The sequence below is a fragment of the Dendropsophus ebraccatus genome, chromosome 5, assembly GCF_027789765.1.
Source record: "Dendropsophus ebraccatus isolate aDenEbr1 chromosome 5, aDenEbr1.pat, whole genome shotgun sequence".
Taxonomy (NCBI): Eukaryota; Metazoa; Chordata; class Amphibia; order Anura; family Hylidae; genus Dendropsophus; species Dendropsophus ebraccatus.
In genome coordinates this window covers 50,737,270-50,755,395 of record NC_091458.1, presented here as the reverse complement: position 1 = coordinate 50,755,395, position 18,126 = coordinate 50,737,270, and the positions used below count along the sequence as shown (strand labels likewise).

Sequence of the window (18,126 nt, the reverse complement as noted above, 5' to 3'; positions counted from 1 at the left end):
ACAGAGTCAAATAAGGATAAGAAAATACATATTTCCTATCTATCTCTCTAGCTTTTCATCTATGTCCTCCAATATCTCTTTTATACCCGTCTTCCTGAAGGGACAACAAAGTAGGAAACATAGCCACACTCCAGCATTCACCTACATCATGGTGATATGACTTTGCATACGTTTTTTAACTAGATAGGAACATGTCAGACTGCTTTTTTATACTTTGTGGTCATTGGAAATCATCATGGCCCTGTAAAGCTATACAGTAGCATATGATGGGGGCTTTCATCGTGGAATATGTTGAGAAATAGTCATGACATATCCCTCCAACATAAAGCTCTGTGTGTCTGTATATATAAATAAATAATATTTTAGAGGCATTATATGGCAATATTCTCAGTGCTGATTGTGTGAGGTAAAGGCATTTGTTTGTAGTGTGTAGTAGTAGCGGTGTGTGTGTGTGTGTGTGTGTGTGTGTGTGTGTGTTTGTGGGTTTTTAGGAGATTTTAAGTCCCATGAAATTGAAAAACAGGTAGGGGGTACGAGAAAATAATAAAGTAAACTTACCCATCCCTGTGCCTTAGTAGCACTGCTCCAGGATCCTCTTTACAGTCACCGGTTGTCATTTTCTGCTGGAATCTGGGTAAGTCACGTACCCGGCTCTTCCAGCTGTAATGTCACTGCCCGGCTGGGCCATTGCCTGCTCAGCCAATTAGTGACTGGGGCAGGACACCGCCTCACTGTCACTGACTGGCTGAGCAGGCAGTCAATCACCCCCTTATGTGGCGTTGCTGCTGGAACAGCTGCAGGTGGCTAGCTGCTGTCAATGAGACCCGGGACCAGTACTATGGGGCACAAAAATAGGTTAGTATACTTTGTTTATTACTTTCCCCGCATCCCCCCTGCCTTCCTCCCATTTTATACCTTCATGGGACTTCTCCTTTAAGTGTACTAATGTATTTTTAAGCAGTGTAAAATATGACTGTCTATAATATAATAATGCCTATAAAGTCTTCAATAGATATTTCCCACGTCCGTTTTACAGTAAGAGCAAGCAAAGAAAAGGGGAACATTTAGGAGTATGATAAAATAGAAACTTTTATTAAGTAGCAATTGCTTTAAAATCATCATAAAAATGACAGAAGAATGTGAAGCCTTGTGACAGCAGAACAGAAAAAACAGGCTTGGATCCTAATATATAATATAAGCAGATTTCTCTTACTATTTAAAGGCAATATATTTCTGAACAGCATCACCAAAGCGCCACCTATTTGATCTTCATAAAAAGAATGAAATCTCTTTTTTTCCCCTCCCTATCCTATAACGTTTGCATTGCACAAGGGCAGCATATGGGAGTAATCTAATTTTACTGTGTAGCAATTTCACAATAATTGTTTTTTTATGGTTTTAATGTCCCTTTAAATGGATAGCTTTGTAAGTAATGCGAGGAGCAATCCATGTCGGGCTGTATTACCCTGTTATCTTGGTACAAATATTGGGGGAATCGTGCATAATCTTCAGTACGAGGGCTCGGAGTCTTCCCACTCGCTAAAAGCTGTTTATACACTCGAATTGGAAGAATATGTTTGATTCTATTTAAAACCCATTAATGACCTCTTCAGTCATAATAAGCCCGGGTAATGAATGCAATGGATTAACCCAGCACAAACAGTAGAGAAGTGTTTTCTATTATTTGCTCTTTAATAATACGGCTGGGCTCTCTTTGTGAACCTGGAACGGTCACTTTATCTTTCAGTGCCTGCAAGGCTAAGCGGTAACTCTGCCGGACAAACTGATTACATGTGGAAATTCTATGAAGGGATCCGTGTCCTCATATAAAATTTAATTGCTCGTCCATTTGGCTTGTAGCTTGTGAATTGTTGTTATTTAGTCGTGTATGACATTTATGATTTTCTAGGCCCCGGTCTTGTTATGTTGTACAAAGCAGCGAGATTTTCCCTTGTCTTGTGAAAGAGTGACATATCTCCTTTCTTGAGTATCCAGCAGACCCTAGATTATTAAACTGGAGAGGACAATAAATACTTGATTTTTGCCGGCAAATATTTCACTGATTTCATTCCTAGACACTGTAAGCAAAGTCCCACGATAGCCATTCTTCAGTCTGCTTTATGAAATCTTTTGTTTTTATTCTTCTTCTAGGTTTTTACAAGATATGGAAAGTGCTACACTTTTAATTCGGGTCAGAATGGACGTCCACCATTAGTAACTACTAAAGGGGGCACCGGAAATGGGCTGGAGTTAATGCTGGATATCCAACAAGATGAATATTTGCCAGTGTGGGGAGAAACAGGTCAGTAGGATTCATGTTTATTTTTTTAAAGAAAAAGGTATATGGATTTGTAATTTACTTCTATTTAAAAACATTGTTGTCCAGTACTTATCAGCTACTGTATGTCCCGCGGGAAGTGGTGTATAGTTTCCGGTCTGACACAGAGCAGGAAAGGCTTTCTATGGGGATTTCTACACTCTGGACAGTTCTTAAAACAGACAGAGGTGGCAGCAGAGAGCACTGTGTAAGACTGGAAAGAATACTCTTCCTGCAGGACATACAGCAGCTGATAAGTACTAAAAAACTGGAGATTTTTAAATAGAAGTAAAGTACAAATCTACATAACTTTCTGACAGTTGATATGAAAGAAATTTTATTTCGACAGAGTACCCTAAATTTTATATAGAAGGTGATCACCTGCTGTATATCTTCTCTGCAGATGAGACTTCATTTGAGGCTGGAATTAAGGTTCAGATTCACAGTCAGGATGAACCTCCTTTCATTGACCAGTTGGGGTTTGGTGTGGCTCCAGGATTTCAAACTTTTGTGTCGTGTCAGGAACAGCGAGTGAGTACATACTTTATATTATATTGTATATGTCATAAAATAGTCCCTAAATAATATATATTATGGATGTATTGTGTAGGAGGAAATAGAATGTGAGTGAGAAGTGGTAGTGTCGCATGGTCAGGCCACTATAATCAAAGGCTGGCTATGTGGCCTTTAGGAAAATCTAAGGACAGGGTCACCACTTTGGTCTAGCTACAGATATATGCTAGGGAGGGCAGAAATCCTTACTGATTTAACTAAAGCTTCCTTCATATGACCCGATATGGTGCTGGGTAGGGACGCAAGCACCTTTACAAGGCACAACGAACTAAGTGGCCAGGTCACATGACAGCTTGCTGTATCTTTCATGCAGCCATTTACATTCATTGTTATCAGACGCACGTCTCCTGCTTATACAGAGAGATGAGGGCAAAAAACAATAGATTTTCTGTTCAAAAAAAGCAGGCGGTTTCCCGACTGATAGAGGACACTTTTACACAGGCCAATTATTAGCCAAATAACCGTACCTGGCGACGCACATTGCCTATAATCAGCCTGTGTAAATGGGCCTTAAGTAACTAGTTTATGGGTTTTTTTTTTTAACTTTTAATAGAAAGATTATTGGCACTGGCGGAAAACTCCTTTAAAAGGGAAGAGAAGATAAGGATTGTGGTATTGTTTAGCTGGATTGCTATAAATCTTCTATCCTCAATCAGTTATGTTGCGTGTTTATGTCATTGTGTAGTTTCTATCAGATTATCTTGGCCGCTTGCCTCTCTTCATCAGTCTTTTTTCTCAGAAATTCTCTAACTCTCTGATACTTGTTATTCTCAGTTAACATACCTGCCCCCACCCTGGGGAGACTGCAGATCCAGCACCATTGATTCAGAGTTCTTTGATACATACAGTATCTCTGCATGTCGGATTGACTGTGAGACCCGGTATCTGGTGGAGAACTGCAATTGCCGCATGGTGCATATGCCTGGTACCGTATAATATCATTTCTTTCATAATGTAACATTATACTGTTTTTAACATACCAAATGAATGCTGCAAAAATGATTATGACAACCTCATACTCTGCACAAGGCAATACAAAGATGATAGTAAAAGGTACTCTAAGGGAGCTGCAACACTAACAGACAAGGGACATATAAAGCTAGTAATACACCTTCAGTAACTGGCCGCTGAGCCATCAGCTATCTCTCCTGACCGCCTCCAGTCCTCCTCACATACAAAGGAACGTTTAAAGAGGTTTAATCTGCAGCGAGAAAGCTCTGGCTGCGGCTTATCTCTCCCAAAACAAAGTGGTTGGGCAGTGATTTTTTAACCCGCCCAACCTCTATCATCATGTGTCAGTGAATGGTCAGGAGAACTGTATATACTCTATATTGGGAATTCTCATAATACCCAACTCCTATCCCCTACTCCATTTGAACACCCATTGCTCAAGGCAAGTGGTTATTAACAACACATTACAATCTGAATATATCATATATGATTAATTTTATCCCCATCAGGAAATTATTTAACTACTTCTGTGATAGTTGCAGAAAAAGCCATACACAAAAAACTTAGCCATACCCAAAATTAAGCCTACACCTCCTGGATGGGACTACATAGAGTTATGACTTCATCCACATTGTATAGATAAGTCTATAGCGCACTTTTCCATTGAAAGTGAATTACGTTTATTTACAGCGTGATTAGGCCAAGCCAGGCATAAGTTATTTACAATGGCACCTATCTAGTGCCATATATTTTATACAATCAGCATAAACATTATCATTATTATTATTATTGGATCATCTCAGTCACTTACATAGACAGTGAGAGACAGGGGCGTAGCTAATGTCTCTTGGGCCCTGGTGCAATAGGTCAACTTAGGCCCCCCACCCCTTCCTCAACTAAGCGATGCTATTGGTATATATACAGTATATATAGATAATAAATCTCAAGACTGATATTACCAATAATACCAGTATATGGGAAATATTATCACCATACATATTACCGCCATACTGTTACTAACCAAATCCTGTATACTGAGACCAATATTACCAATAATACCAGTATAGAGAAAGTAAATATTACCGCCACACCACAACCACCATATTGTTACTGACTAGCTCCTGTATACTAAATCCAATAAAACACAGTACCAGATAACAAGTAACAAATAACACCGCCATATACTAACACTGCCACATACTGACTAACACCACCACTGCTACAGACTAATATCACCACTGCTACTGACTAACACCACCACTACTGTATAATACCACAGCTGCTACTGACTAATACCACCGCTGCTACTGACTAACACCACCGCTGCTACTGACTAACACCATCGCTGCTACTGACTAATACCACCACTGCTACTGACTAACACCACCGCTGCTACTGACTAACACCAACACATAATGACTAACACCGCGGCTGCTACTGAAACACATCCACTGTACACAGATCACTATTACCTCATCCAGTCATATAGAGGTACCCAGCCCTACACAGGTTCTGTACACCATATACATTACAGTGCAGTTACATCAGGTGACTCACAGGGGACGTCTTCTCTGATCAGAGTTCTTCCCTTTTCATCTTCTTCGTCTGTCCTGGGCCATTATAAGAACTTCTCTGAGCCATGAATTCACTGAATCTGCCAGACAGACATGTTAGGCTCCTCACTTTGTCACCATCCTCATCTCTCTACACAATGCACATCTGTATTGGCCCCTTTACACCCTCATTTAGTGGGTAGGCTGACTCTATGTGACCCCCTTATAGTATATGCCCCCCTCTGTGTGGTCCACTATAGTACATGCCCTATTGCATACAGCTCCCCATGTAGTCTCCCTTATAGATGACCCCCCATGTTATCCCCCTTATAATGGCCCCCATGTAATCCCCCTTATAGATGGCCCTTCTTATAATCCCCCTTATAGATGGCCCCCATTGTAATCCCACTTAGAATCCCCCTTATAGATGGCCCCCATTGTAATCCCTTTAATAGATGGCCCCCATTGTAATCCCCTTTATAATCCCCTTATACATGGCCTACATTGTAATTATAATCCCTTTATAGATGCCCCCATTGTAATCTCCTTTATAGATGGCCCCCATTGTAATCCCCTTTATAGATGGCCCCCATTGTAATCCCCTTTAAAGATGGCCCCCATTGTAATCCCCTTTATTGATGGCCTCCATTGTAATCCCCTTATAGATGCCCCCATTGTATTCCCTTTATAGATGGCCCCCATTGTAATCCCCTTATAGATGCCCCCATTGTAATCCCCTTTATAGATGGCCCCCATTGTAATCCCCTTATAGATGCCCCCATTGTAATCCCCTTTATAATCCCCTTATAGATGCCCCCATTGTAATCCCCTTTATAGGTGGCCCCCTATTGTAATCCCCTTTATAGATGGCGCCAATTGTAACCCCCTTTAAAGATGGCCCCCATTGTAACCCCCTTTATAGATGGCCCCCATTGTAATGCCTTTATAATCCCCTTTATAGATGGCCCCCTTTGTAACCCCCTTTATAGATGGCCCCCATTGTAATGCCCTTTATAATCCCTTTATAGATGCCCCCCATCGTAATTCCCTTTATAATCCCCTTTATAGATGGCCCCTATTGTAATGCCCTTTATAATCCCTTTATAGATTGCCCCCATTGTAACCCCCTGTATAATCCCCTTATAATGGCAGCAAGTCTGTGCAAAACAAAACAAACACACAACTTACCTGACAACTCGCTCCCCCGCCGTGTCTCTCTCCTCCTCGGTCTGGCTGTCGGCTGCGGCGCGGCTCCCTGGCTCTGTCCCGTCCCCGGCCGCACATGAACCATAGAGCTCTGTGCGCTCTGGGGATGTTACTTCCGGCACAGAGGTCACTGCGTCGGAAGTACCAACCCCCGGCGCACACAGAGCTCTATGGTTCGTGTGCAGCCGGGGACGGGACAGACAAGGAGCCGGGAGCCGCATGGTAGCCGGGGACCGTCCCAGTCTCCCTCTTGTGACCGCAAGCAAAACCCTGCTTGCTGTCACAAGAGGGAATGGGAGGGGGTAGTGCAGTGACAAGGGGGGGCGCGCGGTAGCTACACCACTGGTGAGAGAGAAGTGCTCAGCTGCATGCTTCTCTCTTGCTCATTCTAGTCATCAGTCAGGGTCTAAACAATCAAACCCTGACTAATTAAAACATTTTTTATGTCTCTACCACGTGAAATATGTATATTTTTAAATAATAGGTATACTTTAAGGCCCTGTTGACACTGCTAAAGGATGCACTGAGCACCGCATCTCAAAATCTGCATGGAATTTCATTTTGTTGTAAAAAGCTTGATGTTTTTTAAGGGTAGCTTCACACGTACCGTATGGCTGCGTTTTCAACGCTGCGTGTTTATCGCTGCGTTTTTGGTGCGATTTTTACATGCCAGTTTTGATTTCCACATGAAAATCATGTGAAAATCAAAACGCGCATGTAAAAAAGGCAGCAAAAACGCAGCGATAAAGACGCACCGTTAAAAACGCAGCGATACGGTACGTGTGAAGCTACCCTAAAGGAGAATCTATGTAATGTAGTCACATGTCCCTAATATTTATTTGTGTGTAATTGAGACTACGATGGATTTCTATTACAAATTCAGCCCGCTCCTCCCTGGGTTCTGGGAGAAGTTTCCCCAGACTGGATCCAGCCTTTCCCAGCACCCGGAGCGGCACAAAGTTAAACGGCAGCAGGCTGATGAGTGGATTGCAGTTATTACTGTAAATTCGCTCATCTCTATCCACAAGTGCACAAACATATTCACGTTCACAACACATGGCATGAACCTGTGTGCTTGCATATGCCTGGGCTGAATGTTAGTCTTAGTCAGGCCCTGGCTTCAGTATAATAGATGAAAGGCTCTCTGGGTGCGGAGCTACCGCATATTTCTCAGCATGTCCTACTCTGCTAGAGAGGTCTATGAATCAGCAGCAGCCGAAGAGCCACAGGTTGCAGAAATCCATCTCGGAACATATGACTTATATTCTTGCATGAAGCAATCAAACATATGTTTTATATCTCCTCACTTCAGCGCTTTAGAGAGTGTTAGCATTTCATTCCCACCGCAATACTATTTTAGTAACAAAAGTATGACTATAGTATGGCACTTAAGTGCTATATGAACTAAATGCACATATATTTATCACCTGTCCGCTTGGTTTTGGAGCAGAAAACCTGGAAATTGCTAACACTGTATAAAGTGGGGCTGTACCCAGCATGCAGTGCTTCAATTGAAAAGAAATCTCATTTTATTATTACATACAGTGTGGAACAATAGCTGGCTGGTTTGTGTGTCTTAGTATGAGAACAAAATGGATTTCTTTTCGACTGAGACATTCAGACCATAAGAAAATCACACGTCTGCTTTGTATTCTATGTATTATTTTATTGTGTTATGTTCCCATAGTTGTGCTACCAAAAAGAGGAACGGCTTGTAATTTAAAGCGGGTACATCGCTTTAAGTTTTTTATATGAATAGACCACCGCCGCGGGGATGCCGGTGTAGTGGTCCTTTTCTTGACCCACAGCCCCGTTCCCACACACAGTGCTGGTCTACTCTTGGGCTCCAGCCTGAAGCACTGGAGGTAGGCCCACCCGCCCCCAGTGTGACAATCCCCCCTCTTACAATCAATGGAACCGCATCACAGAAGGGAGGGGTTCCGTCACACTGGGGGTCCACCGCCCTCCTCCAGTACTTCAGGCTGAGCCAGTGCCTGGGAATAGACTGACCCCGTGCACAGGAACCAGGCTGCAGTTCAAAAATAGGACCTCAGCACCAGCATCACCGCATGTCTATTCATATAAAAAACTTAAAGCGATATACCCACTGGTACATTCGCTTTAAGGCACTATTCACGTTATGTTTGTGTCCTGCTTAAAAGATCTATACTCATAGGATTCTATAAATGGCATACATGTCACAAACTTGTGTCCATTTATCATACATTTTACGGATTTACAAGTTTTATAGTTATAGGTTGGTGAATTGCTTTAAGGCTATGTTCACACTCAGCCGATGGCAACAACGGCCGTAGTTTTTGCAGGGTGGAACAATGCCTTAGTTTCAATGGGATCCCAGCCAAAGCGTATACACATCGTATACGCTCCGGACGGGATCCCGTGCGGCCCCGCAAATAACTGACATGTCAGTTTTCTGCGGCCGCAATTCAATGAATTGCGGCCGTAGGAAACCCTGTCAGTTCACACTATGAAACGAGCCGCTCTATAGTGTGCAGGGGGAAGCTCTGCCTAAATGTACTATCTAGTATTACAACTAGTAAGAAGCCAATCACAATGCAAAATAGAAATAACTTAATAAACCATGCTTTTTGTCAATAATTTCAGCCACCAGAAAAGGATTCTGGGTCACATGGGCCCTATTGTGTCCAGACTCTGTTATCGTAACCTAAACCTAGTGGAGGATGCTTGGGTGATACGATCCGACCTTGTTTATAATACAGTCATTTACAACCAATACTGGTGACTGCTTCAGCCCTTATGAATAGCTAACTGTATGTGAAGTGCAGATAATCAATATAGGAAGAAAATGGTTCTGCTTTTGGTCAATCCATATTCTCACTTGTGATTGTTTATCAGTACCAGTATTTTTTAAGTGTTGTTAATTCCAGAGTGCTGTACTTATGATAAGGGGTTAACATACAGAATGCACACAGAAAGGAAGATTTATCAAACTGCTGTAAAAGTAGAATTGTCTTAGTTGCCCCTAGCAACCAATCAGATTCCATATTTCATTTTCCAAAGGACCTGTGATGAATGAAAAGTGGAATCTAATTGGTTGCTAGAGGCAACTAAGACAATTCTATTTCACACCAGTTTGATAACTCTCCCCCTATAAAGTCTATGTTAAAACAGTCTCAAAATGACAACTGTTTATATTTGCCATTGGACAGCAAATAACAGCTATTTAATCAAAATGGCCGTTGTTATACAAATAATTGTCCAATAAAAACGGCCATCATTTTGTGAACATAGCCAGAGAATGTAACAATATCCAGAAAATTGACATAAATAAAGTAAATGGCTGAGAGAGGACCCTGCTGTGAGGAATTACTATCTACAAGAGATCAGACTGAGATCACTATGAGCTACTACAAGATTATTAGACTGCTACAAAGCCCAAGGGAGTGAAAAATACAAAATGTTAGTTATTTCAGCTGAATTATGGTTTCCTGAGAGGGAAAATGTAGCTCTTCACCTTTATTTTAGGATGATATGGGAGGAACTTGGAGATAATGAAAAGAGCATCTATAAGAAGCCGAAAAATATTCTGAATATGGCAATTTCATGAATTATAAGAATAGAATTTGGAAAGCGCAAAGAATTCTAAATGAATCAATACAAGAAGCAGCGTGAATTTGTCTTGGCAGCTCAGTGATGAGATTAATATTTACTAATCATAGGTTCGAGCTGTTCCAGCTAACATGTAAGAAAAAAGGTTTGATTGAAAAGCATGTAATGTTATAGCGGCGGATTCTAATTCAAGAACAGTTGTCTATCCAGTACATGTAAGGAAAAAAATATTTCATTACTAAGGCCTAGATTTATCAAAGGGTGTAAAATACAAACTGGTGTAAACTACCCATAGCAACCAATCACAGCTCGGCTTTCATTTTACCAGAGCTAAAAGCAGAGCTGTGATTGGTTGACATGGTCAGTTTACATTAGTACTACTGCGGTAGTAGACTATCTTTTGTCCACTGAACTCAAAAGGCCCAGCGTGGGTACACCATTGTATGCATAGCAAGTCTTTCTGCTGATGTAAACGCAGAATCTAGTCAAAAAGAAGATTGAAGAAGGAGATCAGAGTGTTGGTGGAAAAGAAATAATCCAAGTCGTCAGGAAGAGCAGATCACACAGGCTGTACTGTATAAAGAGTGTACATAGAGAGGAAAGCACACATAAGGCAGTCTGCAGGGGAAGAAATTACATAGGTTATGTAGGGGGTAGAGGAAAAGGAGAGAACCCAAGGCAGACTCTGCAGTAGAGAAAATCACACACTTCTTGGCATACGTGTCAAGTATCATTAGAATGAATAAGCGGTCACTCTTTAGCTTGGAAGGAGATTGGGATTTTTATTATTGTACTCAGCAGTAAAGGGTAGCATTATAGGAGAAAGGAGGGTAAACAAATCCGAGTATTAATAGTCTATCAGTTGGTAGACTATACAGGAGGGATAATATAGGTATTGGTTGGCAGTAATGGCTGCCATTTTAGGTAGAAAAGAGGAGTGAAGTGAAGGAACATCTGATATGTTCATGATGAGTTTTATACTGCAGTTCAGAAAAGGAAACGATAATCCAGCACTTGATGCAGAGAGTCTCTTTTTATTTTTCAAAGCCAAACATACAGACAACACCTAAGTGCAGTGACCCCACAGGACGCGTTTCAAGCGCATGCGCGCTCTTGATCACCTAAGTTGCACTTGTGAAACCCTTCCTTAAATCATCACCACTACAGGTGTAACAAACAGGTGCACAAGTTAACTCTTAAGACAAACCATAATATCAATATGCGGTAACCTATTTAATTTATAAAAAATATACATGACTAGGACATGCCTAAAACGTGTGTATATATATATATATGAAGGCAGAAGGATATTAACTGATACAAGCATTATACACCACACTATATATTCTAACAATTACATATAACATAGCACTATGGTTCAACAGTTATATTCCTATAGTTATGCTGCTGAATTTATATAGGTACAAGTGTGGATAAATGCAATGAGAGTTCTCCGAGCATAATGAAATAGTTGGATTGTGCAAACCAAATATTTATTTAATATACTCATTATTTATTTATATGTTGAATATGTTCATTTATTTGTTTGTACTTTATTTTTTTTGTGCTTGGAGCAAATATCATAAATTGTATAAGGTAGCAATGAATACTACGTGATATACTATCTCAATATGATGATACTACCTGAAAGCTGGATAAATCACTAGTAACGGATAAAGTGAGGAGAATAAAGCAATGCTGTTGCAGATTATACTGCGGTACTAGATAATAATAACTACATGTGAACAACCACTAACGGTGAGAATTCATGTATAGTAAGAATAGTGGTAAATGTATGTAGTTTATATTATAAAACGGGACAAAACTTTAAACAATGTTGAAAATGAAATTACACATGTGACAAAATATAATTTATGAATATATATGGCAAGAATTGATATATTGTTAATAATGATACATCAGCTCTCGGCGTATATTCATACCATCCGGAGTCCTTGTACCAAGGATAAATTGCCAGTAGGCTTCCCGATTTTTTAATAATTTTTCTATATCGCCACCTCTGATTTTGGGAATGATTTTTTCTATGCCATAAATTATGAAGTTGTCACATTTTTTATCGTGGTGGTTAATAAAATGTGCCGAAGCGCCTGATTTATGCCGGAATGGATTACCTGTGATGTCATTTAAGTGTTCCAATGCACGTACTTTAATTTTTCTGGTTGTGCAACCTACATATTTAATATTATGCTAATCATCACATTACAAGGGCCAAACACATAGTCTCTAAAAAAAAGTCGAGATAGCCTCATAAAACCCAAACAGAAAAAAATCTCTGATAAATCTAAAATAAAACCAGTATTGTCCATGGTGTATACTCCATTGTTCAATCAGATTAAATATATTATTAAAAAACATGTACACATTCTAATGGAGGATGACAAACTGTCAGAAATTCTGGCACAGGGCGTTGCCATCGTTCCCAAGCGAGCTAAAACATTGGGAGACATACTTTCTCCAAGTTTAGATACTACAGATAAAAGGACTCCCACTTGGCTACAAAAATATGTTTTTTTCAAGTGTGGTGGTTATCCTTGCCGCACATGCAAATTTGTTAGACCTTGCAGCACATTCTCTAATAATTCCAACACAAATTACTATAATATTAAACAAAGAATGGACTGCAATTCCAATAATGTGATATATGTCATTGAATGTTCCCAGTGCAATATTAAATATGTAGGTTGCACAACCAGAAAAATTAAAGCACGTGCATTGGAACACTTAAATGACATCACAGGTAATCCATTCCGGCATAAATCAGGCGCTTCGGCACATTTTATTAACCAACACGATAAAAAATGTGACAACTTCATAATTTATGGCATAGAAAAAATCATTCCCAAAATCAGAGGTGGCGATATAGAAAAATTATTAAAAAATCGGGAAGCCTACTGGCAATTTATCCTTGGTACAAGGACTCCGGATGGTATGAATATACGCCGAGAGCTGATGTATCATTATTAACAATATATCAATTCTTGCCATATATATTCATAAATTATATTTTGTCACGTGTAATTTCATTTTCAACATTGTTTAAAGTTTTGTCCCGTTTTATAATATAAACTACATACATTTACCACTATTCTTACTATACATGAATTCTCACCGTTAGTGGTTGTTCACATGTAGTTATTATTATCTAGTACCGCACTATAATCTGCAACAGCATTGCTTTATTCTCCTCACTTTATCCGTTACTAGTGATTTATCCAGCTTTCAGGTAGTATCATCATATTGAGATAGTATATCACGTAGTATTCATTGCTACCTTATACAATTTATGATATTTGCTCCAAGCACAAAAAAAATAAAGTACAAACAAATAAATGAACATATTCAACATATAAATAAATAATGAGTATATTAAATAAATATTTGGTTTGCACAATCCAACTATTTCATTATGCTCGGAGAACTCTCATTGCATTTATCCACACTTGTACCTATATAAATTCAGCAGCATAACTATAGGAATATAACTGTTGAACCATAGTGCTATGTTATATGTAATTGTTAGAATATATAGTGTGGTGTATAATGCTTGTATCAGTTAATATCCTTCTGCCTTCATATATATATATATATATATATATACACACGTTTTAGGCATGTCCTAGTCATGTATATTTTTTATAAATTAAATAGGTTACCGCATATTGATATTATGGTTTGTCTTAAGAGTTAACTTGTGCACCTGTTTGTTACACCTGTAGTGGTGATGATTTAAGGAAGGGTTTCACAAGTGCAACTTAGGTGATCAAGAGCGCGCATGCGCTTGAAACGCGTCCTGTGGGGTCACTGCACTTAGGTGTTGTCTGTATATTTGGCTTTGAAAAATAAAAAGAGACTCTCTGCATCAAGTGCTGGATTATCGTTTCCTTTTCTGAACTGCAGTACCACGCATTTGCCAGATGTGAATCCGGGGCACCAGAGAGTTCTTGGTCGGTGAGCTGACAACTACATTTTCTGCTCACATGAGTTTTATACTGCCTGAACCCGAGGCTTCTAATATGCTGCAATATTTCAAAGAAATCATAGTTTACTATTAGAAGGGAATGGGGGGAAAAATCCAGTTTCTCTTGCTATTTGGGCAAATGATGGGACAGTCATGCCCAGAAGGTGGGATGATGAGTCTTGCCTGCTTGACTCTTCTTAATATATAATAAAAGCATTTTCTATGTTCTTGAATCATAGACAGTTATAAAAAAGGTACCAGGTGTCTCCCTGGTGTCTGAAAGTTATACAGATTTATAAATTACTGCTATTTGAAGATCTCAAGCCTTCTAGTACTTCCAGCCTTCAGCTGCTGCATATCCTGCAGGAAGTGGAAAAGTCTTTTTTTTTTTTTTTTTCTTTAGTTTGTGCAGAAAAGCGTTCTGTTTATTTAGTTTCTCCTATTAACGTTTAATCTCTTCAAACAATAAAAGAAGTAATTAGTATTTAATACACAAAAATGGAGGCATCATTGACATATTATTGGCCAAAATGTTTTTTGTCTCTTTTTTTATCACTAGAGCCATTATATTCCTACACAAAGGATTCTTCAAAGTTCTTAAATGGACATTTGTGTAAACGAAGAAGTATCGTAATAGCATATAATAGTAAAGCGGCTTTATCACAGATGTCAAAACAGATGTATCTATCAAACAGAGCGTTTCTTTCCAATATAATGCAATGTATATTGTTTAAAAAGTATCAATGAAAAAAGTATCAATTTAAAGCTACAAACTTAAAAAATACATTTAAAGGTGCTCTTTAACTTCCTAAGGGGAACCAGTCAGCACATTTGTGCTGACTGGGCTCCCATAACGGCTGCACGCACCTCACAGCTGACTAGAAAAAGTCTTTCTAGTCTGACTGACTGTGTGTTCTCTGCTGCCACCTCTGTCCATGCCAGGAACTGTCCACAGCTGTAGCAAATCCCCATAAAAAAACCTCTCCTTCCTCTGGAACACTTGAGATTTTTCAATAAAATTAATTTACAAATCTGCGTAACTTTCTGACACCAGTTTATTTGGAAAAAAAAAACATCTGGAGTAACCCTTTAACATGTCCAAGAAGGAAATACTAAACCCTAATTTAAAGGAAAAGTCCAGTGAAAATTTTTATTTAAGTATTGTACTGCCTCCCAAAAGTTATACAAATCACCAATATACTCTTATTACGGTAAATGCTTTTTTCCCTGCACTTACTACTGCATCAAGGCTTCACTTCCTGGATAAAATGGTGATGTCACGACCCGACTCCCAGAGCTGTTTGGGCTGTGGCTGCTGGAGAGGATGATGGCAGAGGGATGCTCAGTGTCCCTCCAGTGCCCTGTGTCCCTCAGTGTCCCCCGCCATCATCCTCTCCAGAAGCCACAGCCCGCACAGCTCTTGGAGTCGGGTCGTGACATCACCATGTTATCCAGGAAGTGACATCACCATTTTATCCAGGAAGTGAAGCTCTGATGCAGTAGTTCGTGCAGGGAAAAAAGCACTTTTATAAGCATTTCCTGTAATAAGTGTATATTGGTGATTTTTTTGATAACTTATGGGAGGCAATACAATACAGTAAAAAATTTTGACGGACTTCTCCTTTAATGTTCCCTACCACTTATATAAACTATGCAGCCCATATTTAAAGGGGTAGTGCGGCGGTAAAGAATTATTCACAGAATAACACACATTACAAAGTTATACAACTTTGTAATGTATGTTATGTCTGTAAATGGCCCCCTTCCCAGTGTCCCACCACCCCCACCCGTGTACCCGGAAGTGTGGTGCGCTATACATAACTGATCAGTGTCGTGCCCGTCCGCCATCTTGTGCCACGACGTCATCTTCGGGCAGCCGGCCGAACATCTCCGACTGTCCCGAGTGCCGGCCGCCCTCTTCAGCGTCATCAGATGCTCAGCCGCGATTGGCTGAGCACAGTTTTGACAATCGCGGCTGAGCAGCCGATGACGCGGCAGAGGTCGGCCGGCACTCAGGACGGTCGGAGGGATTCGGCCCGGCTGTCCGAAGATGACATCACTGACTGAAGATCGGAGACGAGTCGGCACGTGACAGGTATGTATAGCGCACCACACTTCCGGGTACACGGGTGGGGGGGGGGGGACACGGGGAAGGGGGCCATTCACAGACGTAACATACATTACAAAGTTGTATAACTTTGTAATGTGTGTTATTCTGTGAATAATTCTTTACCGCCGCACTACCCCTTTAACAGAAAACAAAAGAGCCTGAGTGTTTCTCATTTTCTGGTAACAGTAAAAAAAAAAATTAAGTAATTCAAATATTTAACAGTAATTCAATGATTTCTTTGAGAAGTTCACATAATGTTGTAAAACGGGAAATTAGATACATCTGTCATATTATATCCTGATATTGTTGCTATAAAGCTTGTGATATTATGTTTATGAATAACATGATTAACATGATTATTACAATACAAAAGAGTGACTGCGTACATTTTGTGTTAATCAGGAGATGCTGCATATTGTACTCCGGAGCTTTACAAGGAATGTGCCGATCCTGCCCTAGGTAAGTCTGTCCATTCTGTTTTCTTAATTGCTGATCATGAGTTAACATTTAGATTTTTTCACTTAAAGGGGTACTCCAGGGAAACACTGACTGAAAGCTATGCAGATTTGTAAATTACTTCTTTTCAAAAAATCTCAAGTCTTCCAGTACTTACCAGCTTCTGTTTGTTCTGCAGGAAATGGTGTATTCTTTAAAGTTTGACACAGTGCTCTTTACTGCCACCTTTGTCCATAAAAGGAACTGAGTTTTCTTATAGGGATTTGCTACTGCTCTAGACCGTTCTTATGACAGACAGAGGTGGCAACAGAGAGCACTGTGTCTGGAAAGAATACACCACTTCCTGCAGGCCATACAGCAGCTGATAAGTACTGGGAGAGTTTAGATTTTTAATAGAAGTCAATTACAATCTTTATAACTTTCTAACACCAGTTGATTTAAAAACTACAGAGTACCCCGTTAAAGTAATATTCCACTTAAGGGCCTGTTCACACGGAGTAAAACTGGTGGAATTCTGTGGCGGAACCCCACCAGCCTCCGTGTCATACTGGCAGTCTATGGGTGGGCTCACGAGCCTCCTCTCTCTGCATCTCTCCTCTCGGACGAATTGACTTGTCAATTCTTCCGCGCAGAGAGAAGACGTGCGTGAAGGCTGGAATTCCGCCAGTTTTACTCCATGTGAACTGCCCCTAAAACATGAAAAGAGTAAACAAAGAAATCTATTATGCACAAATCCAAAACAAGGGACAGTACAACATTAGTAAACAGGGTTTTACAATACTTCACCGACAGGAAGTGAAAAAAATCTGTGCAGATTATGGGGAATGCTGCTAAGGATTGTTCACCCTTTCTATTGTACCACGTGCAAAGTTTGCTCCAGATGTGCCATGAATTCCCATCCAAAACAGCAGTGAAATATTTCTACCACATCTGTATAAGACTTTCTTCAGGTTTATAAGGGAGCCATCAAAAATGCACATCCTAATTTCTTAGTTCCATAAAATGTCAGATGAGCCTGAGCACCAGCTTTATTACAGCAATAGCAAATAAAACCAATGAAAAGCACATATAAAAAAAGTCCTATTTCCCAAAATGTGCAGGATATGAACCTGCAGTACATCCATATATACAGATTATATGGCATCCATATGTCATCGGGACTGTCATACTGTTCCCCTTTGTACTTTTTCTTATGAGCCAATACGCACCTGCTTCTGTGCATGAGACCAAAACAGATAACTTTTTAAGTATAGTAGGATGGAGTATACCACTGATGAAATATGGCTGCATCTGTACATCATCCGTATGCCGAAACTCCATAAACTTCAATGGGCATTTTACAGCCAAATAAATCAATGCACCTCATACCACATAGCTCAGATTGTTTGTG

At 40.0% G+C, this 18,126-nt stretch overlaps 1 protein-coding gene across 5 annotated transcripts in view; it reads left to right on the top strand.

Annotated features, from left to right (window-relative positions):
- The window catches only part of ASIC1 (acid sensing ion channel subunit 1), a 266,367-nt gene that overhangs the window by 221,474 nt on the left and 26,767 nt on the right, over positions 1 to 18,126 (top strand). For all 5 annotated transcript variants that reach the window (XM_069970157.1, XM_069970159.1, XM_069970160.1 and 2 more), the window contains exons 4-7: positions 2,152 to 2,302; positions 2,721 to 2,848; positions 3,665 to 3,815; positions 16,683 to 16,739. In XM_069970157.1, the coding sequence (XP_069826258.1) occupies positions 2,152 to 2,302; positions 2,721 to 2,848; positions 3,665 to 3,815; positions 16,683 to 16,739 (487 nt within the window). The remainder of the gene's footprint in view (positions 1 to 2,151; positions 2,303 to 2,720; positions 2,849 to 3,664; positions 3,816 to 16,682; positions 16,740 to 18,126) is intronic.